General features: G+C 40.7%; 1 protein-coding gene across 25 annotated transcripts in view; it reads left to right on the plus strand.

The window, feature by feature from the left end:
- The window catches only part of CAMTA1 (calmodulin binding transcription activator 1), a 975,709-nt gene that overhangs the window by 81,414 nt on the left and 869,875 nt on the right, over positions 1-24,420 (plus strand). Inside the window, exons 4-8 of one of the 25 annotated variants that reach the window (XR_009214837.1) lie at positions 2,458-2,541; positions 6,779-6,862; positions 13,487-14,357; positions 21,220-21,325; positions 22,596-23,143. The exons of 16 other annotated variants lie outside the window; for them this stretch is intronic. Coding sequence is in view for 3 of the 9 variants with exons in the window: in XM_032758793.2 (XP_032614684.1) it covers positions 2,458-2,541; positions 6,779-6,787 (93 nt within the window). In the remaining 6 variants the exon portion in view is untranslated. Of the gene's footprint in view, positions 1-2,457; positions 2,542-6,778; positions 7,043-9,120; positions 10,261-13,486; positions 14,358-21,219; positions 21,326-22,595; positions 23,144-24,420 lie in introns of those variants that run through there. 8 more of the 25 variants (XR_004370821.2, XR_004370822.2, XR_004370823.2 and 5 more) reach the window with 8 other exon arrangements.

The raw sequence follows: 24,420 nt of genomic DNA on the forward strand, positions 1-24,420 counted from the left end.
CCTCCTTGGAGGGAGCCTCCTTGGAGGCTCAAGCAATCCTCCCTCCTTGGCCTCCCAAAGTGCTAGAATTACAGGTGTGAGCCACCGTGCCCAGCCTGAATGGGTGGATTTTGTCTTTTGAATGGAAAACACTCTTCATTTTTAGCATGCCAGTATGCAAAAAAGTACTTGAATTTATTTTTCTTAGTCCATTGATTTAAATCCCACATGTATTCTTTTAAATGTGTCACATAAGGTGCTGTGGTGGGTACAGTAGTGGATCTAGAAAGTGTGTTCAGCCTCTGCCACTCCTGAGGACCCATTCATTCATTCTCTCATTCACCAGACAGTTACCGGGAACCTGGGTCTGCCAGGCCTAGTGCAGAGTGTGGGGATATGAGTGCTTGTGAGTGAGCCTGTTGAGGGAGAGGGAGACACTTACAGATCCTTCAGCATTCCAGTTGTGGTTAGGATAGATTTGGGCAGATTTAGTTTGAATTCTGGCTCTACCATTTTTAAGATCTACACTCTTGAGCTTAACCTCTACCCGTTTGCAAAAATGTGAACAGCAGTGTCTCCGTTGTAAGTTGTGGAAAGAATCAGCTAAGAAAAGGAATGTAAGATGATCAGTATAATCATAGTAATCACAGAGCTAATGTTTTTTGCCTTTGAGGTCCTGAGTACTAGCCTAAGTAGTTACATTAATTATTTTTGTTTATTCTCACAGTAACTCTGTGAGGTAGGGATGTTACTGTTTTCATGTTGTAAATGAAGAAAGTGAGACTTTAGTTGAAAAATTAAATACTTTGTTCAAGGCCACAGAAGTAGTAAGTGGGAGATCTATAACCTGAACCCAGGTTCAAGGACGGCGTGATTTTAAAGCCCAGAAAGGACTCCTTACATTCTGTGTAGCTACCCCATCTTCCAGTGTGGCTTTATTCTTTAAAGTTGTGAAGACTTTTTAGGTTATCTTGGCGTTTTAAAAAATGTAATAGTCTTTAGAGGGACGATTACCTTAAGCTATTCTCAACTTGAATTTGTTTCTTAATTTAACATTTTAGCAGCTTTGACATCTGTGACTTGGTGCCTGTGTTGAGGAGAGAGTGTATATGTTGGAACTGGAGGATGAAGTTTGAAGTTAGACCCATCTGGGCAGTATTTATCTTAAAGTGAGGATTGTGAACTTGTAATCAGACTCACCTGGAGGATTTACCAAAAATGTAAATTCCTTAACCACTTCTTTGGTACCCTACATTATAATCTCTTAAGGGTAGGACTTAGAAAACATTTTTGCAAGTGATGTTATTTAGATAGTGGATTCTTTTCATTCTGAAGTTTGAGAATCAGTGAATAGAGGGAAGGGGAAATGTCAGCTTCTTGATGATCCAGACTGCCCTACAGGAAGCCAGTAGAAAGATGAAAGTGAACCCTGGTATGCCTGGCTAGTAAGTTTAAAAACAAGTAATGTGGAAATAAAATCAACAGTGGGTGAATTTGTCTTCCTGTTGTTTTATTTTTTATATTATTTGTGTTTGGGAGGAATTTGATTTGTATTTTATGATCATTTTTCCCTAGTGGGTAGTGGGGTAGTACGAGAAATGAGTGGGTCTAGGCTATGATAGAGTTGGTGCAATGCAGCAGGCCAATCGGAAGAAAAAAATTTAAGCATATTTTGTGGATTAGCATGTCAGTTGCAAAAATAGGAGTATATCTAAAGCTGATTTCAGATAGTCTCTTTTTAGAGAAACTATGTCAGACTGTGCCCGGACTTTTGCTTTGGAAAATATGGTAATTTCAGGTTTGTGGCTAATTTGAAAATTAGTCATCAATACTAAGGGTTTTAAATATGTAGCATTTATGTGTTTATTATGTATTTCTATATTCATAAACATTGAGGATTATTTTATTGTCTCATGTAACAAGAAGACAAGCAGCTCAGGGATGGCGGCTCCCGTGTGCTTCTCCATGATCTCTCAGCTTCCTTTGTGTGGATGGCCCCAGCATGGCTGTGTGCCTAAAGCACACAGAGAGGGCAGCATTCTTGTCTCAGGCTCCCCACCCACCATTCTTAAGCAGCTTTATTGAGGTATAATTGGCACACTAAGTTGTGCATTGTCTTGTACGTTTTGCAAGTGTGCATCTGTATACACCGCACAACCATTACCATACTATGATAATGAGCATATTATCACTCTCCAAAGTTTCCTGGTGCCTTTTGTGATTCCTTCTGCCCACCCTTCTCCTCCTTTTGTGAAAGCTTTGATGTTTTTAGGGGAAAAAAAATTATATTATCGAGGATAAAATACTAGGTAGAAAGATATTTAACTTGTAGTTTTTGCTTTTTTTTTCTTTTTGAGGAGTATTGTGGAAATAATATGATTGTAGGTATAGGTTGCTGTAATATTTATAGAAAGTTTTGAGAAACAGATTCTCTGAACAGACCATCTTGGAAGAGTTTGACAGGAAATATATTTTCAGAAAGGCTGGAATAGAGGTGGAGATGGTGCCTGCTGGCAGGAGAGGGAGAGAAAGGAAGGACAGCACCGCGCCGGCCACTTGCGGGTGAGCTACAGACATGAAAGCCAAAGGCTGCGCTTTTCTTTGGTTTTTCAATAGATGGCATTTTTATCATGCTAGAAAGACTAACATGAATTCTAACATGAAATGGTAATAAAAATGTAATCCCCACTAACTGTAGTGTATACTTAGCTCAAGTGCATTTTTTTGTTGTTGAATGGCATGCTGGTGATTGGTTTATTTATATTTATAGATTAAAAATAATAAACTTTGCCCTATCATTGTAATCACTTCTTGTTTTTTCTTTTTTTTTTTTCCCTCCCCCAGAGACGGGGTCTTGCTCTGTCACCCAGGCTGGAATGCAGTGAGTGGCACAGTCTCAGTTCACTGCTGCCTCCACCTCGTGGGCTTGTGTTCTTTCTGCCTCAGCCTCCTAAGTAGCTGGGACTGCAGGCATGCACCACCACACCCAGCTAATGTTTATTTTTTGTGGAGGTGGGATCTCCCTGTATTGCCCAGGCTGATCTTGAACTTCTGGGCTCAAGTGATCCTCCTGCCTTTGCCTTCCAAAGTGGTGGGATTATAGGCGTGAGCCACAGAAGCGTGCCTGGCCTGGGTAGTTCTTTTTAATTGTTGAATATACTTGCTGAGGTTAGTTTCTGCTGCAGAAAGCATTATATAATGTTGAGTTAACAGCGATTTTGTAAAGAGTTAGTAGAATGTATAAAGTTTTACCTGGGAGGCAGAGGCTGCAGTGAGCCAAGATCTTGCTACTGCACTCTAGCCTGGGTGACAGAGAGAGACTCTTTAAAAAACAAAACAAAACAAAAAAACGACTGTATAGGGTGAAAAAACGACTGACTGTATAGGGTTTTATTTTAATGGGTTTCTTCAGCTGTCTCCTTCTAGCTTCTATGACTCTGCATTTTCTTGGCTCTTTATTTTTCATTTCTTTACAGTTCTTCCATGTATTTTGTTTTGAAAGTAATATGCCTGAGGTGAAAACGGCGGCATTTCTGTCATGATTTAACCTTACTAGAAATGACATTCTTTGCTCTTTGTCTGTTTAGTTGAGAAGTGAACCAATTCCCTGTGCTTAAGTACTACTCCTTGGTGTGGGGTGGAGTGGGGGGAGATTTTTAACATAGAATACAAATTGAGTTTTTTGGAAAAGGTATCCCTATAAAATGTTGTCCAGGTAGTTAGAGCTTAATATGGGTGATAATTTCCCTAGAAGAATATTCTTTGCTGTAACAGTGATGAATTGATGGACTTGTGAAAGTGAAACTTGGCGTGTTTCTTCTTTCAGCCTCCATGTAACTCAGAGATAGGGCAGTGTAGAGTAGATTTCTAGTTTTAGATTAAGGATCGCTTGTATCCTATGCAAGGTTTTGGGGGTTGGTTAGGGTCTTTGAGTATTTCCTGTCTAATTCACTTACTAGTTACAAAGAGACAAGCTGTAATGTAAAAAGTCTTCCTTGAGCTAGACTAGCTTTCTGTACTCCTTGATGTAAAAATATCTGGTAGTTCTGCCAGTTGGGGATTTGTTTGGGGTGAATGAAAACCCCTCAGGCTCAGTCTGTTCATGCACTGGTTTGTATTAATTCAGTCCATTCATAGTCATGAGCTGACTGTGCCTTATTGAAGAAAGGGAGGCTTCTGGAAGAGAAAGGACGATGGATAATCTTGGATCCTCAGGCACTGCTGCTGGCGCCTGGGAGTGGGGCAAGAAGACAGGAGGTTCTGAAGGCTTTGTATCCAAAGTTAAGACTTAGGCCAGCCCTTGATGGGGAGAGAAGCTACTCAGGCCCAATAACCTCAAATAGCTCAGGTTAAATCGACAGTTGTCAAATCTAATTCCTCTTTACAGCATTATTTCTGTGGGAAAATGTGTGTGGCTCGTATACTCGCCTCAGCAAACATACTGGACTCAGAATCAGCTCTTTGTTGTCATAATTTAAGTGGAATTAGTTACTCCCTAGGATGTAATAATTTGTTGTCATAATTTAAGTGGAATTAGTTACTCCCTAGGATGCATTGCCCCTTGGATGGCTTCTAGCCTTCTTTTTACTTATTAAATTATATTCCAGGTTCCGTGACTGTGAGGGACATAGTAAACTCCTAGTAGCCTTTACCTTCGCCTCCCTAAATAGCAAACTCATGTAGAAAACATTAGCTAAAATCCTTTATAGATTTTTTTGAAATCACCTAAAATGTTATCATTATTGGCACCATTTCATTTGGAGCCATTTTGTCCGAACCAGTAAGTATTTAGGTGAGGCGATTGATTTCCTTCCCACGTGGGAATTTGGTTGGTTGTAACATTCAGGCACTCAGAGTGATTCCTGTCTGCTTGGAGATGACATCATGTTCAGGTGGTCTGGTGTCTGAAGCTTTTGGCAGAGATTAAGCTGAAGATTTGGGCTAACATATTTTTTTGTGTGTGAGTTGGTGAATTTTGAAGATGATTTAGAATACTTTAAAAAAGCATCTGTGAGTACTTCATCATCTTGATGTCAAGAAGAGATTGTTATTTAATACATACATGTTTTAGTAATGAAGGAGGTACATAGAGATAGTTGATTTGAACAGGTTTACTTTTTCTCCTTTTTAATGCAAAATATTTTTGGGAAACAAAACTTGACTAGTGTTACACTACTCGCTTCTTGTTTTTTGTTACAAACATGCCGAAATGGTCTAAATAATGATGCTACTAAAACAACATATGCATTGTTTTGATGGGGTATTGATTCCTTCTATAGTGTTTAAAATTGCTTGCATGCCTCCGAGCAACAAACACATACGTGACAGACTTTATGTGAGATGAGCATTCCAGAGAAATGAAATGCAAGTTTACTTTTCACTAGCTATGCAACTTAAAAGAAAAAAATTGTGTTTTTTGAAACATGACCTTAGGGCACTAACACTCGGACCCAGTGCACGAGCTCTGCAAGTTATTTTAACAAAACCTAATCACAGGAACAAACATCTGGCATTTATAGAGTTTGTTTATTTATTGATTGCCATAAGCCTCTAGAAAGAATATTCTGTTTCTTTTAATAAAATCCTTTGGAAGTTGTCTATATTTTAATATCTAAGTGTTTTTGGAATTTAATTTTAACAAGGTTAACTCAAATGTTAAATATTGTGGGCTACAACTGAAGTAGGAGAATGTAAGAAGAAATGGCAAGTGGGGACTCTTGTAAAAAGAATGGCAACTAAGTTCTTTTTCCTGGTTATGCTCCTCCCATTTACTCTCCTGTATGGCAGGCCGTTATTTACACTGCTTTGTAGAATCTGCTGTCTAGTAAGCACTAAGAAATTTGGATCCCTAAACCAGGGAGCATATAGCCTGCTAAAGCTTAATTTTCAGACAGGAGACACTAAAGATGATTGTGTTATGATACTGTTCATTTTATATACTAGTGAAATGAACACTGAAATTATTTAGTATAACCATTAATTATAGTGCTTTACCATTACTGCAAAGTTTGTCATGATTTGGGTGGTAGCTTCATGTTTCAAAACAAAACCATAGGTCTATCCTTTTAAAAAACATAAACTGCTTTAGTTTGTTAATGGGGAAAGTGAGTAAATAATAACATTTATTGAAGAAATGAAGCCTGTCAGATACAGGAAAAACAAAACAAAAAACCCTTGTAGATATTCCTCGTGTCAAGCCCCTAGTAATTCTGTGTAATTCCAGTAGAACTAGCAAGTTATTTTGCTTAAAATGTCTTTTTTTCCCCTGTGCAGTGAAAGTTGAATGTGAGAACAGATCTTAATAGATATAGTTACACAGTTTATTTTATCATATATCACTTTATTGCTGTCTTCTAGAACATTGTTATACTAAATGTTCCAATAATGGAAATTTTATGCAGCTACTTCAAATGTAACAAATTTGCAAAAACTCAATTTTGGAACTCATTCCTTGAGGAGAGGAAAAAACTCACCATGCTGTGACCACATTAGATTTCTGATATGGGCAACTTATCAAACACTGTCATTTCCAGAAAACAGGTTATGGGGTCAAATTGAAATATCAGCACTTTTGGTCACTTTCAGTTGAAGATATTTTAGGTTTTAATGATTGAATGGTTAAATTAAAAAAAAAATTGTTGGTAACAGGTAATTAAAGTGTGGTTTTGTATGTAAATAAAAATGGCTCTACACGACATCAGGAATGATGGGGTTCAATTACAGTGGAATCTTTTCAAGAGCTTGATTTTAAATTCTCAGAGATACTAGTTTTACTTACTGGAGCTCCTTTGTTTTGCAGAGATCATGATGCAGCCGTCCTTTTGGATTTCTTTTTAATAATGTGTGACCCTTCACCTTTGATCCCCTGACCTGCATTACCTTGGTAACCATTTCATTTTTTAATTTAATTTCATTTTTTAATTTTGGTGTACAAGCTGTAACATTTCATCTTTCAAAGTGTAACACGCTGATTTCCTCAAATAGAGATACCCCTTTGAGCGATAAATTTGCAAAATGCTGTCTTCATTTTCCGTATTAAAATTCATTTCAGTTTTAAAATAAAGTGTAATCTGTGTTTTCATCCTTTTAAAATTTAAGTTTAATGAGTGCATTTCCCCATACAGTATATTTCCTTTTTTATTCATGTTTTGCAGAAGCTGAATTAACTTGATATTTACATATAACTTACACACACCCATACCTCTTCTCTACTCCCAAACCACCCAAACCATTGCCCCTCACCTTCTCACACATACACCCTCACCATCACCATCACCACATACCCCTTCCTCTGCAGAGTAACTTATCTTTCAGAAATAGTAGCAACTTGAATTTATTAGTCTTAGCTGCCACATTATACTTCTTCAGATTATATTTTGTATTCTGAAGTATTTTGGGGAGAAAAAGCTTAGACTTTTAATTTTAATTTCATTTAAGGACTAGAAAAATACAAAGTTGTCTCATTACCCAAATTCACCTTTCCCCACTCTTTTAATATTTTACTTCTTTAATTTTAGGCATAAGTTAAGAACAAGCAACAATTTTAACATGACCAAAAAATGTACTTTTGTTTCTGCCAAAACCTGGTCAGCCAGCCCTGGTGGTCTCAATACCAGATTGATTTCTGCCATATGCAGTTTCATGACTGTTTTTCAAACAATGCATTTTTATTGTATTTCTCTTTTCAGAAAATTCTTAATCTAAAGCAAAACAAACCAAAACCAAAAGACAGAAACCAAACTTGAGTCAGTTCTTTGAACTGGCAAGATACTCCTAAGAAATCATGTCCTTAAAAAAAATCATGTGAATTCTGTCAGTATGGCCCACTGAAGCACAGATTACTTTTTAAGTGTCTCATTATTTTATTCTCTAACATTTAATGCTGATGTTTTAATTGCACACAGCTGAAGCTGCTAAATGAGCACTGAAATGGATTTAAGTCCTCTTTGAGCTTTGTTGATACCTATAAAAGTTTATATCATTCATTAGAACCACAAATTAAAATTAGTGGTGGTTAGCTGTTCACTGGCTATTGGAACTCTCACGAACACTTTTGTTCAGGCTCACGAGCTTGTTCTTGCCTAGTATACTTGGATACCTGAAAAGCTGCCTTTGGCCTGTTGGGTATGTTTTCTTTTCACAGAATTGCAAAAGATCAGAGCTGAGAAATACAAATAGGTAAACCATCCTATGATTATAAAGCCCCTGTGATTTATAATGTCCCAGTAGTCAGGAGCAACTTTTTTGCTAAACCTTGAATTTTAAGGTGATTTTTTTTTTTTTTTTTTTTAAATAATGCTTTTCACAGTTATGCTGGCATGTTTTCCAGATCCCCAAAGACTTTTTTGCCTTAGGTATGTCTTTTATTTGTTCCTTTGATGCCATGTCCTTCTAGCACTAAAGGAATGGCATCTGGCTCAGTGGATGGTACATGGAAGCCATGTGGGGGGCCATGACTGCTTGTTGCCTCCATTCCTCTTGCTCAGGCAGCCCCAAACCGGCTGACCCCTGAGGGATGAGCTGGTTGATGGTCCCTAGGAGAGTCACAGCTCCCTGCTGATGGAATCGGCTCCCCTGGGGCTCCCATCTGCCTTTGAGGTAGACAGTACTTTATTTGTAAGTCCAGTAGGAGCTGAAGAGAAATTAATAGGTTAAGACGACAAAAGTTTTTATTCTCTTATTTTATTTTACGATTAGATCAGTTAGATTTTCTTTAAAGTTTTCTGCTTAATACATTTTAAGATAACCTCATTTTTCTAAGAGAGTTAGTACATGGACACATTTATGGCTTATTTCCAATGAGCATTGTTTATTTGGTTAGCATTTAGGACATTTAGTAGACTGTAAGCCAACGGATGTTTTTGTAAACGTGATTCATTGAGAAAAACCTTTATTTGAGAGTCAGATAACCTGCTTTGGACTAGCAAAGTCTCTGGATATGTTATTGGTATCTGTTGAGGTAGTCACACAAAACTGAAATACTCCAACAGGAAGACTTCAGAAGACTTTCATTTTGGTGTAAAAACAGTGAAATTAGCTGTTTGACTTAAAATATAGGAGTTGTAAGACATTTCATTGATGCTACTTCTGTTTTATCCTCTGTGAAATGTAGATACTGTGTGTCTCCCACTTGCTTTTTAGGGTTGTTGGGAGGATAAATGAAACTGTATGACAGACACACTGGGAACTCAGAAGAAAGGTGCTTTTGAAACTGAACCTCATCCTATGGCTGTGCTGAGAGGCAGTGGTAGTGAATCCTGTGGTGAAAGGCCAGGACCATGGGCTCTGGAGCCAGGCTGCCTTGGTTCGAATCCCACCTCGACCTCTTGCAAGTGGTCTGACCACAGCAAATCACCCAACCTCTCTGTGCCTGAGTTTCCCCCGCTTTAAATTGGGGATGATAATAATAGTACCCACTAAAGGATCCTGGTGAGTTTTAGCTGAGCACATGTCCACAAAGTGCTTAGAGCAGTGCCTGCCATGTAGTGTGGCTGATCCTCACACCCAGAAAACCCCAGCAGGGGGACTCACACCTTACAGAAAATCAGATCCGAAACCATTCCCCAGTAGTCTTCTAATATTGACTTAGAGACCCTTATATGTTTAGAGAGAGGAACTGAATAGTTTATGGTAATTAAGCACCTCTAAAACAGATGCAAGTTCAGGTGCATAAAGTTAAATCTGGGTTTTTAATGTCTTAGGAAGAAAAGTTTAGATCACAAAGAGCTCCACAACCCTTTGTTGATAGGTTCTTTGAACTGTTTTTGGCTATGGAGGGACAGGAAGGAAACCTGAGGGACAGACCCACCTTTTACCTGCTTAGCCTTTCTCGTTCCCTTTTACGCTTGGTAAGGTGTCTAGGTAGCTTTGAAGGAGTCAGAAGTGTTGAACTGTTTCAAGGTTTTTACCCAGCTGCGTGAGGCTTCGTTGTTCTCTTGAGTGAGGTAGAAGGGACATCACTGCCTTTCCTGAGTGTGTAAGAATGCCTGTTACATATTCATCCCAGGGCTTTCCATACATTTTAATCATCCACATTTATCTACAAGGTGGGTAGTATGTTCACTCCATTTTGCACATGAGAATGCTGATGCCCAGATAGGTTAAATAAATTCACCCAGGCTCACACCCTCAGTAAACTGCCAAACAGGCACTTAAATCCAAGTGCCACTCATACCACGGCACTGCTGCCTTGCATTGAGCTGCAAACCTGGCTGAGCCACTCCCAAGAAACGGTTTTGCCCTTTTAGTTGCAGGGACCTCAGCTGTACGCATTATCATCCTTCAGCCATCAGACTTTTTTTTTTTTTTTTTTTTTTTTTTTGAGATGGAGTCTCGCACTGTCACCCAGGCTGGAGTGCAGTGGCGCGATCTCGGCTCACTGCAACCTCTGCCTCCTGGGTTCAAGTGATTCTCCTGCCTCAGCCTCCTGAGTAGCTGGGATTACAGGCACCCATGACCACGCCTCGCTAATTTTTTGTATTTTTAGTAGAAACGGGATTTCACCATGTTGGCCAGGCTGGTCTCGAACTTTCCTGACCTCGTGATTTGTCCACCTTGGCCTCCCAATGTGCTGGGATTATAGGTGTGAGCCACTGCGCCTGGCCCAGACCTTTTAACGCAACAGTGCCCCTAACTTCTGAAGGCCCCTAGCTGGCTTCAACAACCGCCCCTCTTCCTGCCCATGGAGGGCTCTGTCATACATGTGTCACTTTTAGGGACTCTTATTACCAGTGGCTTCCTCAATCCTGGCTGCACATCCAGAATCCTCTGTACAGCTTTTAAAATAATTCACTTGTTACGAAACACTTGCCCCATCCCAAGACTCTTGTTTTAGAGAGATGGGTAGGTTCAGAAATACAGGAAGTTTATTTTGTAAACAAGAAAACAAATAGGTCCTTAAATTGTGCACATATGGATCTGTGCTTCTGGAGTGTGGGCCAGTGCTATTAATTCTGTAGTTGACTCCATTGTAAGGTAAAATGAGTTTTACGGGCCAGTTTAGTTGTTCAGCCAACAATTGTTAGTACTGTTTCTGTAGGAAAAGTTCCTGGCATCTACCCTGTAGAATACCATCCTCCATGAGTGAGCATTTGATCACCACAGAAGCCAGGTTTGAATTTAGTTAGAGTGAAATGAAGTAGAGGGCCCTGCTTGCTTTCTTGTTCTTTCATTTTTTTTTCTCTTCCTCTCTTTTATGGGTTTATTGTTCCCTTTTTTTCTTCTCTTCCATAGTTCCCTCTTTCCTTGTTTTCTCTTTCTTCCACCATCTGGCGTTATGTTTACAGTGTATCTGTCATCAGACTGTGAGGTCCCTGAAATCCTTCAGATGCCTACCACAGGGTTGATGTGCAAACGAATGTTTCTTTATTTTTTAAATTTTTTTTTTTTTTTTTTTTTGAGACGGAGTTTCGCTCTTGTCGCCCAGGCTGGAGTGCAATGGTGTGATCTTAGCTCACTGCAAACCTCCGCCTTCTGGGTTCTACCGATTCTTCTGCCTCAGCCTCCAAAGTAGCTGGGATTACAGGCGTGTGCCACCATGCCCAACTAATTTTTATATTTTTAGTAGAGACAGGATTTCACTATGTTGGCTAGGCTGGTCTTGAACTCCTGACCTCAGATGATCCACCCGCCTCGGCCTCCCAGAGTGCTGGGATTACAGTGGTGAGCTGCCACTCCTGGCCAAATGAACATTTCTTAATTTGTCTTAGTATCTGTCTTTCAAAGAAGTAGGTACTGCCTGTCATTAGCTTGAACATTGTCAGATTTTGTTTGTGATTGTCTGTCCTAACTTAGGTGGTTTATCTTGAAGAGCTTAGGTAATTTAGCCTCATAGATTTAGATAGATCGAGAAATGGCAGGCTTCAGTCACTGAATAGTACAGAATGTTGGGCAATAAGATGGATTTGGACCATTCAAGGGAGCGCTTATATCAGGCTTTTAGCATATCTGCTGCATAGTTTTTAGAGCTGGAAGGTCTAAGATCATCTTAGGTCTAAGATCATTGGACCCTTCATTTTTGGTGGTGAGGAACCCACTTCTGAGAGAGAAAGGTGCTTCTTCGGTGCCCACCTCCAGGCCAAGACTTGCCTCCTTCTCCTCTGTGTCCTTAGCTGAGTGAGAGTTGGGATGGCGGAGAGCAGAGGCAATGTGACAGCATAGCTGCTGCAATTAACTGCCTGCCTCTAGACATGATGGAGAAACAGTCAAAGTAATTCTCCTTCTGCGCTCCCCCTCCCATGGAAACAAGTGATAGAAGGTTAGGGCAGTTTTGAGGGCAAGCGGCAGACTTCCTCACTGTGAAAATTGGGAAGCTTTGGGTGTGCCCTAGACCCTGTCCTGTTGGCCTTGGCACTACCAAGTGGGCTGCTTTAGGGGTCCATCCTGATGGTGTTTAACCCTGCTTGAGGCTTTTGAGGACACTAAGAAACACATGGTGAGGGTGTGGAAGGATTTTTTGTCATTCCTCAATGAAGATCTGCCCTAGGTAGAAAGGGAGTTAATGAAGGAGAAGTCGGCAACACTATTGCTGCACGGTCAGGAAATAACAGAAAACATGTCCCATTTGTTCTCATTTGTGGTGATTGTTTCCCTGGGAAACTGTGGCCGTGGTTACCATCATGCTGTGTGGTGCACCTCAGAATCCTAGGATTAGACTAGATTTTCCACTTTCCACACACATCTTCAGGTGGGGTTGCAAATACTCCTTATGTCAGACTATCACATACACTGGCCACAGAACTTCAGTTATTCAGGTTTGGATATCCAGCCCCTTTTCTCTCTTCTGTGTGGATCCTTTTGAGTACTTTATACCTCTAAGCCTTTCGTATTTCCAAAGGATAAACCGGAATGACTTTTGTCACTCTTTTGTAATGGTGGGAAAAGGACTGGTAGGGGAAACTACCAAGGTTTGACCTGGGATCTACTTTACCTGCTCTAGTTCACCTTGGAGCATCTGACCATATGTAGGTCCTGGCACATAGTAGACACTCAGCAAACATTAACTGTCTTTTCATTTCTCGTTAGCACAGGTAATTAGGAACAGGAGCTGATAGACTGCACGTATCTGTGCAGAGATATATCTGTAATTAAAGTTTTAATTAAAGAAACACCAGACCAGGCAGATGGTTCTTATCCCTGCATCCTGTAAACCAAACAGCCGTGGCTTTTCGATCTTGCAAACATGCAAAGCTGAGAGTAGCAACATTCGTGGTGGTACACCAAAGGGAATAGGTTGTCTTATAAACTAACCATAATCTAATTTTGGTAGCACTCTATGTGATGCCAGATTCAAGGATAATCATTGCAATTTGAAATGAAAGACAATAATACATCAAAGTTACGTCCCAACCAAAGCTTTTAAGCCTCAAGTCAAGGGCATTACACAGCCCAGCTCGTAGATCACAAGACGTGTGGTTTTGTGCTAGATCACAAAAGCTGACAAGGTGTTATTTAGGATCATCAGCTAAATACAGTATTAAATTAGAGGGCTATCATTCTGATTTTTCAGGCATTGCCACCGTATAGCAGTACAGAATTGAGAAGTGACTTGTACCTGCCTGCCTCATGCAGATCCTCTCAGCCATGTCACAGTGACCTTAATGGTCAGTCGAGTGCAGAATTAGAAAACAAAAACCGAAAACACCCACAAAGAGCGACAGAAGAAGTCTTAGCACTTCTCCAGGAACCGCTCCCCTAAGGAACCCCAGCCATTTGTTCTGGTTCCGTCGCCATCAGTAGGAAGCTGGAGCAGTACAGGGACGTGGGCAGACGGTAAAGTCCATGGCAGTTCACCATGACCGCTTGGGCTTCATCCATTCAATAACCCCCAGTTTCTTACCCCTCCTCATAACCCTTCACTTTGTCACACATGTCATTTTCAGGCATTCAGTGCAGATAGGCAGCTGTGCAACAGGATTACATACTAGTTGATACAAGTATGTTTTTACCACCTACATCTCACTAATTCATTTTCTACTTGGTAGAACCAGTACTGAAGATGTTCATTTCTTTTATCACAGCGAAGAGTTTTAGTTTAGAGGCTAGGAGAGTAATTTCTACTTTGCTGAACAGTGAAGTACCTTACCATCCCTGCACTTCTTTTAAAGGAAGTAGAGTTTCCGCTTGAAAAAGAGCCCATGTTATACCGGGATATATATAAGGATCTTCACATTAAAGAATATGTCATCAAATGTAGAGCCTGGAAGTATTTTATCTTAATACCATCTATAAAACTCAGTCATCCTAGGAAAAATGTGTGTGTGTAAGTGTAAGGAGACATACCAAACCCACAAGACCCTGTGATGTGCTGTGAGCGAAGCCTGTGTCTTGCTGGTAGACAGAAATGTGTCCATCACTTCCTGGCTTGGGGAAGACTTCAGGTATTTGATGAGATGTCCTTTGGTTTTAGAAGTCAATTAAATGTAAGCTGCTCTGAGTAAACAGCTATTTCTGGTTGTGTTTAAAAATACTGTAAGATCAAAATTGTGCTACTAGGTATTAGGTTGGCATTTTACATGTGGAATTTGAACCTGGCTATGAAATCTGTTTCTTCTCTAATTTGGTTCAAGACCTGAACATGTAACCTTTGAGTATACAACACAGGTTTAGATTATAAAGTCTTCTTTTCCTTTTTTCTTTTTTTTTTCTTTTTGAGACAAGGTTCTTGTTCTGTCACCCAGATCAAGAACCCGCCCACTGGAGTGCCGTGGCATAATCATGGCTTGCTGCAACCTTGAACTCCTAGGCTCAAGCAGGCCTCCTGCCTCAACCTCCCGAGTAACTGGGACTACCTGTGCTGCTGCGCCCAATTTTTTTTTTTTTTTTTTTTTTTTTAAGTTTTGTAGAGATGGAGTCTCTGTTGCCCAGGCTGGTCTCGAATTCCTGGGCTCAAGTGTTCCTCCTGCCTTGGCCTCCCAAAGCGATGGGATTACAGGTATGAGCCACCATGCCTGGCCCTGTAGGAGGTTTCTCATAAAGTGAAACCACTTGTTACTCAGAACGGCATTATGCCTCATTTCAGGGTAGGAAATAGAGAAGCATCAGCAAACCCACCTGGAATGGTAGGCTTTTTATTTTTTGTTCTCTAGTAGGGTTTTTTAAAAAAATTTTATTTATTTTTTATTTTTATTTTTAATTTAATAGAGACAGAGTTTTATTCTGTTGTCCAGCCTGGAGTTCAGTGGCACGGTGATCACTCACTGTGACCTCAAATGCCTAGGCTCGCCTCTGGAGTAGCTGGGACCAGAGGTGCATACCACCACGCCCTGCTAACTTTTCTGTTTTTGTTGTATAGACAGGGTCTCGCTATGTATCCCGGTTGGTCTCGAGCTCTTGGCCTCAAATGATCCTCCTGTCTCAACCTCCCAAGGTGTGGGATTACAGGCATGAGCCACCATGCCCAGCCTCTAAAAGTGGTTTTTTTTTTTTTTTTTTTAGACAGTTTCACTCTGTTGCCCAGGCTGGAGTGCAGTAACATGGTCTTGGCTCATGGCAACCTCCACCCCCAGGGCTCAAGCAGTCCTCCCACCTCAGCCTCCTGAGTAACTGGGACAACAGGGGCATGCCACCATGCCCAGCTAACTTTTTGTGTTTTTGTAGAGACAGGGTTTCACTGTGTTGCCCAGGCTGGTCTCAAACTCTGGAGCTCAAGTGATCCGCCCGCCTTGGCCTCCCAGAGTGGGATTACAGGCCTGAGCCATTACGTCCAGCCTCTAACAGATTTTAAGGAAGCTTTTGCTCTATCTGATATCTGTATGATCATGGGAGGGGGGTGGTGGAGTGTTCTGCCCACCCCAAAGTGACTTAAATTCAAATATTTATTTGTTTGTTCAATAAATACTTATTGAATACCAAGTACTAGGCACTGTCCTAGGTGTATCTAGAATGAAGCAATAAACAAAACCATGTTATTCCCCCCGAAGAGCTTATTTTCTGGTTGGGGGAGAGGAATAATAATAAACAATAAAAAATAAATAACAGTAATTGAGTGCTTATATTTGCCAATTACATTTATTAACTCACTCTTCAGAATAATGAGGAGGTAGATACTGTCATTATACCCATTTCATAGACAAGGAAACCGAGATACAGAGAAGTTGAATTAACTTGCTCAGCATCCCATAGCTAGTAAGTGGTGCTGTTGCATTCCTGTCCAGGTCATTGGACTCCAGATTTCATGCCCTTAATCACTGTGGTATTTTGTTTCTCTTTTAAAAAACTGCCCAATCTGTTTATTTCTAAAGAAGGAAAGAAATGTCAGTGATAGTGTGGTAAACAGTGCAGCAAGGTACGCAGTGAGAGTGTTCTTGCATGTCTGTCTGTGTGTGCTGTTCTAGTGTGACTGAGTGGGTATCTCTCATGAGGTGAACTGAAGGAAGCAACACTGTGACCACTTGAAAGAAGCAACACCGTGACCATGTAGGTGTCTAGAGTGAGTATTCCAAGCAGAGGGAACTGCAAAAGCAAAGGCCCTGAGATAGAGATAGATTTGGCAATGGCGAGAGAGAAGCCAGGAGAATGACAAGGAGGCCTGTGTTGCTGTGCAGAGTGTGGGAAGGGGCAGGGGAGGTGAGGAGCCAGGAAGCAGTGTCCTGTGCGGCCCCGCAGGGCTTGGCACGGTCTTTTGGTTTTGCCGAAAGAGAAGGAAAGCCACCTGAGGATTTTTGAGCAGGAAAAAGACATGACAGAAAGGATCATTCTGGGCCGGGCATGATGGCTCACTTCTGTAACCCCAGCACTTCAGGAGGCCAGTGCGGGCGGATCTTGAGGTCAGGAGTTCAAGACCAACCTGGCCAACATACTGAAACCCTGTCACTACTAAAAATACAAAAAATTAGCTGGGCATGGTGGTGGTTGCCTGTAATCTCAGCTACACGGGAGGCTGAGGCAGGAGAATCGCTTGAACCCGGGAGGCAGAGGTTGCAGTGAGTGAAGATCGTGCCACTGCACTCCAGCCTGGGAGACAGTGTGAGACTCTGTCTCAAAAAATAAATAAATAAATAAATAAATAAATAAAATAAAATAAAATAAAATAATCACTCTGAATGTAGTGCAGAGAATCTTCCAGGGCAGGGCCAGCAGACCACAGCCCATGGCAGGATCTGGCCCACTACCTGTTTCTGTACAGCTAGCAAGCTAAGAATGCTTTGTTATGTTTTTAAGTGGTTGAAAAAAAATCAGTATTTTATTTCACATGAAAATTATATGAAATTCAAATTTCAGTGTCTAGTTCCAGTTCTATTGAAACAGAACCACACTCTTGTGTGTATTATCTGAGGCCGCTTTTGAGCTGCAACAGCCAAGCTAAGTAGTTGTAACAGGGAGCATATGGCCTGTGGAGGAAAGATCTATACTGTTTGGCCCTTTACAGAAAAGAATTGTTGATCCCTGGTTTGGGATAGAAGTAGGGAGACCAGTGAGGAGACTGTTGCAAGAACTGATGGTGGCTTGGACCAGAGCAGGAAGAAATGGTCATATATGGGATATGTTTGAAAGGAAGAGCTGGTGGACTATTAATATAGGAAGAGTCAGGGATGGTGACCGTGTTTTTGCACTGAGTAACTGGAAGAATGCTATTCTTCTTTACTGAGATCTGGAAGACTGAGAACAGCAGGTTGGGGAGGAGGGGTGAAGAGAATGTAGGTTGTGTTTTGCACCTGTTGACTGTGAGCTCAGGTGGAGATGTTAAATAGCCATCGTATGTTTGAGTTTGTAACTTCAAGGAGAGGCTGAGGCTGGAGCTAGATTTTGAGTGTTTTCAGCATATAGGGGGTTCTAAAAGCTGTAGGACTGGATGAAATTTTTTAAGGAGTGTGTACAATAGAGAAGTCCAGACATGGAGCCCTGGGACACCCAATATTAAGGGGAAGTGGGTAGAAAGGAAGCAAAGGAGAATGAGAAGCAATCAGAGAAGGAAGACAGGAGACGGGGGCATCCTGGAAGTGCATGTTTCTCTTTGCTTTGCCTTGCTTTTTTGAGACAGAATGTCCCTCTGGTCTCCGCTCACTGCCACCTCCACTTCCCGGGTTCAAGTGATTCTCTTGCCTCAGCCTCCCGAGCTGGGATTACAGGTGTGTGCCACATGCCTGGCTAATTTTTTTATTTTTAGTAGAGATGGGGTTTTGCTAGGTCGGCCAGGCTGGTCTCGATACCCTGACCTCAAGTGATCCACATGCCTTGGCCTCCCAAGGTGCTGGGATTACAGGTGTGAGCCACCGCACCCAGCCAAGGAAGCTCATATTTCAAAGCAGAGTGATCATCTATGTCAGATGCTGCTAAAGCTGGAGCAAGAAACAGATGGGTTTCACTGTGGGCTTGGTAGCGGGGAGATCGTTGGTGACTTTGATAAGAGCTGTATGAGTGAAATGGTGAGAATAAAAGCCCAGTTGCAGCTGGTTCAAGCAAAAACGACTGGATAGGGAGCTGAGCTGGTGCTCTGAAGGAATTCTGCTTTTGGCAGCCTAAGTGTAGGGCAGGAGAGGGCAGGGAGTTGGATTTAACCTGGGATTAGGATTTTGCCAGGTGAGTACAGTGGAAGGAGGAGGCATAAGGGAGTTGAGCATTGTGCATAAGAGTCGATGTGAGGATTGAGGATAGACCATGTGGTCTAAGCCAGGCAAGGAGCCAGGAGGCATGAAGGAGCAGAGGGTCAGTAAGAGGTCATGGGGTCAGTGGATTCAAGGAGTAGGATCAAGGAGTTGTTGGAGTTGGGATAGTCAAAGAGTAGAGGGCTTGAAATTGGTATCATGGAGGGGTCAGTTTTGATTACCTCAAGGTCAAGGGCTCTGCTGTACAGTAGCAGTGTCAGTGAGTCATGTGTAATTTTTAATGTTCTAGTAACCATATTTTTAATAAGTAAAAATAAAGGAAACTAATTTTAGTAATATATTGTAATATATTTTATTTTATCCAAAATGTCTACATTACATGACCATGTAGTAAGTATAAAAATTGAGACGTTACTTTTTTTGGTATGAAGTCTTTGAAATTGGTATATATCTTATATTTCCATTACCTTCTAATTTGGAGTAGACACATTTCAGGTGCTTAGTGGCTGCCTTACTGGACAGCTCATGGGATGGCCATGGAGTGTTGTCCAGGATTGTCACAGGGGAAGTGTTTAAAGGAACAAGGACGCCATGGTTCATGAAGGATTGGCCGTGTAGATCTAAAACCACTTCTGACTCCTCCTGAGGGGAGCAAGGTTGAAGAGGAAGGAGGGGACACCATGGCGGTTGGTAGAGGTCACGTGCTTCACTGGCTGAACCTAGCAGCCTTTTACCATGCAGAGAATTTAGCTTATTCTCTAGACACACACACACACACACACACACACAATTTTCTTTGGCTTTGATCCACACAATGTGTTTTTAAAGATGAATAAAAATTGATAATATCAGGTATTTTTTAGCCTTGTAGGCCAGGAAAAAGTAAAATATGTTGAAAGAGTAAACAGGAGCATCTCAGCAGCATACATGTTACTTTTCATCTTAATCATGTGAGCCTCATGAAAGCCTCCAAGGAAGAGGTTAATGGATGCCCCAATTCTGTACCTTTATCACGTTTAAGCTTACTTCAGTTTCCCTTTAGTTTGTTGCCTGCAGTATCATAATTAACCAAAGAATTCTTCTCAAAAATTACCCTCAAAAATCCTACAAACCCCACTGTTAGGAAGCCAGCCCATTTTGAGGCAAGTATTTGTGAACCCTGTGTTCTTGGATGCCTTATGTGTTGAAGGAATAATTACTTGTTCATTTTGTAGTGCTAAAATCCTGGGAATGCACAGTCTAAGCAGTCTAGAGCATGTCAGTGTCCCACCTTTGGAAATCTCCTAGGAGCATGTAGAGACTCTGGTTTATCATTAACTGTGTTGCTTTCCTATCTTTTACACAAAGTATTCTCCTTCCCGCACCATTGTATTCACATGACAGAAAGCTCAGTTAATGCCATTTAGTAATAATGAAAGCTTACCATTACATACATTTTCTTAAACTCTCTTTATTCTAATTAAAATGTTTCCATCTGATGAGGAAGTGTATGGATACCAAGAACTGGAAATTAAGCAAGAAATTAAAAGAACATTAATGGCTTTCTTGTAATTTGTTTTGAGGTTTTTCTTCCCGCTAAATGGTGTTTTGCTTCCAAAGTCACACCTCACACACAAATCTTTATGATGAATGGACTGGAATATATCCCAGCAAAAGAAGAGCTATTTTATGATACCACTTGTAAATTACAACACATGTTATCGAAGTATTTGCTTTTTAAAAAATATTAGCTTTTTAAAGGCATTGTTAGTATAATTAATTTGGCACACACACAATTCTAGTTTCTTTGAAAGTGAAGGTCGGTGTGTGTGTGTAGGGGATTAAGAAAGTGAGAGTTCTGACATTTAAAAAATTATTTTCTATTTATACCTGAGTCATTAGAATGCTCAAACCATCTAAAGTATAACATTTAAACTTGTAGTTCATTCATTCCTTCAGAAATTTGCTGCTGAAACTTAAACTTAAACCAGCATAGCCAGCATAGCCTTAACCAGGGCAGGTATTTGGTCTGCAGTAGGCAAGCCTTTGCCCCCATCCCTCATCTTCAGGCTACAGAATCCACATGCATGCCACTGCTCTGGTGGTTCTTTTTCTGGTCATTTGGACTTGTCTCTACTAATAAAGTATTCATTAACTTGAAACTCCTACCTCTGAATGTAGATGCAGGTGAAAGCAGAGAAACACCAAACCCACCCCTTCCTGATCTAGTGCAACATGCCCCACCCAGCTGCATCTCACCTGCTTCCTCCCCTCCCCCCCCCCCCCCCCCCATGTGTGGACACTTTTTCTGTCCGTTCCTACTTGCTGTTCCCTTCTCTGCACGAGCCCTTCCTCTAGAGGGCAGCCCGCATGCCACTCCTCCCATGCACCTTTTCTTGGGAACTGTGTTCAGTACAGCCTGTCCTTTGGTTCACTCTTACCCTGGGCACTGCTTCCCATGTCCTGTGCAGGCCCTTGCCATAGCATATTGTGATTTATCTCTGTTGGTGTCTTTACTCCACTCAAGTGGGAGCTCCTTGGGCAAGGGTGCTGGGCCTCCCTTGTTTTTGTTTTCCTTGAGTCCACCATCTGCACGTGGTTATGGGTGGATGGATGGGGGAAGTGACAGTGGGGTAACATACCTTCAAGCCCAAAATGTAAACTTAATAAGTGTTTTGGAGGAAGAGAAGAATAAATACTGTTTTTGTTTATACAGGTCTTAAAATTTTGGTAGCAGAAAGCAAATGTGCAAAGAGCAATGGAAAACAAGTCAGAAGCTGCTGTCTGATTCCAGAGGAACTCGTATTTTATGTAAAAAAAATGTAATTGAGATTTGATTGCCTTGAAATCTTCAATTTGTTGTGCTGATATCTTAAGTAACTATTTAGTTGAATAACTACTAGGGAAATAGGCCATAAATGTCACTCGTGCTTTCCTTGTAAGAAGCCCACAGCTCTTTTTCACAGCATGCTCTTTTCAGTACCTGTTGTAGGCTTGTGAAAGTCACTGGCCTCTGCGCATTAGACACAGGCCTGAATGTGATGTTTTACTCACATTTCGTCCACTGGAATTAAACAGTTGTGCTGATATTCAGTTGATTTGAGGTTTGGTTGGAAATCAGTCCCAAATTTGGGAAGCAAATGAGACAGAACCCTCCACACCCCACCACATGCTTCCAGCTCATCCCATGAAAACTCATGAGCACAGTGTGGAGTATTTTATCTAAAGCCACTCCCTTTTTGACCCTTCCCCCAAAATAGTGAGGGAGAGAAATGAAAGAACAGATCTGGGGCTTGCCTTCAGGTTCACTGTGCATTTTTGGTCATTTTGGTCATTTTAGAAGTCATCTTTCACTTGTTAGGATATTACATTAATTAGGAGATGCTAGTCGTTTTGTTCATGGAAACTGGAGTAACCCTTTGAAGTATTATATTCTTCTAATCTATGAAACTGGCCCAGGAAGTAACAATGGGAGAAGTCCACCTTCTTAGTCCTGTGCTTAAGCAGAGAGTCTCTAGCAGGGAGCCTCTGGAAGCATTGTGTTCTGTTGTATCAATATGTACTTAGACATGTTAATCTGAATTAGGGAGTTGATTGTACATAATGACTCCCCTGGGATGCTATGTTAGAAGAAAACCCAAAACTTAAGTAGTTTGCCGAATATGCATAGTAAGTAAAAAAATTCTTCCAAAATTAGTGTAAATTGAATCTGAGCCTTGATCTTCTTTGAACCTTTAATTTTTTATTTGATCTTTTAAAAAAGTTTTGTGGCCTCTTAAAGATAAAACCTACAACCCAATAAAAGTCATGCTGTAATGATTGCAAAAAGACCATTGTATGAGACCCAGTTTTGGATTATCATAGGCGAAGAAGTCAGACATATATGGTTGTATATACATGTGTATAGTATGTGGGTGGGGGTAGATACATACCTGTTCATCTATATACGTATGTGTGTTTAATATATACTTTAGTTTGCCTTTACCCAGGTGCCTCCTTCTCTCTCTGCCTCTGAAATGGGGCAAATTTTCTTCAGTTAAAAACAGAAATAGAAGCGACAGTTTTGACCCATTTTACACCTATTTATTTCAGGCTCTCACCACACACTTGTTCATGGGCGCAGCAAAGAAGAGGGATCCACAGAGCTGGAGCCATGAGGGCTGACACATTGGAATGAAAGCTGGCAGAATTCGTAGGGAGAGCTTTCCCATCCTGCCAGACCCATGTCTGGCTTTAAGACAGTTCTATTAGTGAATTAACTGTTCTCAAAACCCCAAATTAATTTGAACCGAATGTTACTAAAAATGAAATAGAATAAAGTGACCTACTCTTGCCTCATCCGGAGTTATTACGAAGGAGCTCCGCAGCCTGACTGAGCTCTGGAGAGCAGGGCTCTGTGCACACACCTCCTGGTCCAGAGGCCTCCGTGACCATCCATGATACCACTCTGTCCCCTCAGCAAGCTGCCTTTTTCTTACTAGCACCTGCCCCAGCGGTGGTATGTTTTCCTGTCAGTTACTACCTGTCTCAGCAGAATGGAAGCTCCATGAGAGCAGGGCCTTTGTCTTGTCCCCATGTGTCTCCAGTGCATAGGACAGTGCTGACACAGTGCAGAGTCTAAATAAATGCTGTTGAACGAATGTGTGGGTCACTTGCGTCGTATCCTTTCTGAATGTTTTTCCTTTAACTTGCCATTTATATATACCTTTTCCAATGATAAAGCAGTGAAAGTTTGGAAAGAAGCATAAAGCTTTTGTTGTGATTGAAGTAACTGGAAGCCTAGTTCAGGGTGCTGTGAGAAGCTGCAGCATATCAGGACTTTGGAATTATGAATTACAGACTTACTATATGTGATGGTATCGGTGCCTCCTGAAGAAGTAGAAGACAGAGATGCATAGAAACATGACTCATGTCTCTGGAATACTGTAATATCGACATCTAGTGAGAGTCTAGAAAGAAACATGGAGAAATCAAAGGGAGGTAGGAAACAGGCAAATACTTAGTGGTTCTCAATTATTTAAGATAAGTTTTGGCATCAAGTAAACAAGATAAATGAAAATATTTTCTAGGCATCAACAAAGATATAGAGGAAACTTGGAGGCAATTACTTAGATAATACTAACAGAAGTACTTTTGTTCCAGATACCTCCACAGATGCCATGGTTACCCCGTCTTTATTCGTTGTGTGTTGGCATAGGCCAGAATACTAATATTGTTCTTAAAAACCTTTGAGGAAGTTTTTCTTTTTTTCCTTCTTTCTTTTTTTTTTTTTTTTTTTTAAGCAAAGAACAGAAACAAAACCAAGGAGACAGTATCCTGTGATGTAGGCTGTTATCTCAAGGTGAGTTTATTTGTAGCACTAACTTGTGACGAATTGTTTAAAGAACTGAAACTTCTTTTTAGGTATAGCTTATTTGTCAGATTTTGTTCATTTCAGTGTAAACTTCAGTTATTTATTACACACTGAGGGAAATCAACTAAAATCAGGAAAACCAACGTCCAATTGAACTTGAGTTTTGTTTTGCATAGAGAAGTAACCAATATTTCTGATCAAACCATTAAAGCTGTTTCAGTTCCTTTTAAATAAAAGCAAAGGCAAATTTTTTTACATACCACAAAGCAAAATAAAAAAACCTTTGGTCATGATGCATTTTTTATTCAACTGATTGCTGAATTATTTTGATTATATAATCTTATACTCTTATAAAAGTATAAGAAGTATGAATTGTGGGTTGAAGAAATAAATGTAGAAAGCAGTTAATGAGGCAGAACTCACAAATCTGTATTTATAGTTTCATGGGAAAATAAATCATAAGTAGAGGATACAGATGTAAAGAAAAATTCTTGATCGCATTCAAGAAATGCAAGGTCGAACTAACTTTTTACTAAAATGGAATTGTATCGCCGCTCAGAGGGA

The sequence above is a fragment of the Hylobates moloch genome, unplaced genomic scaffold, assembly GCF_009828535.3.
Source record: "Hylobates moloch isolate HMO894 unplaced genomic scaffold, HMol_V3 SCAFFOLD_9, whole genome shotgun sequence".
Lineage (NCBI taxonomy): Eukaryota > Metazoa > Chordata > Mammalia > Primates > Hylobatidae > Hylobates > Hylobates moloch.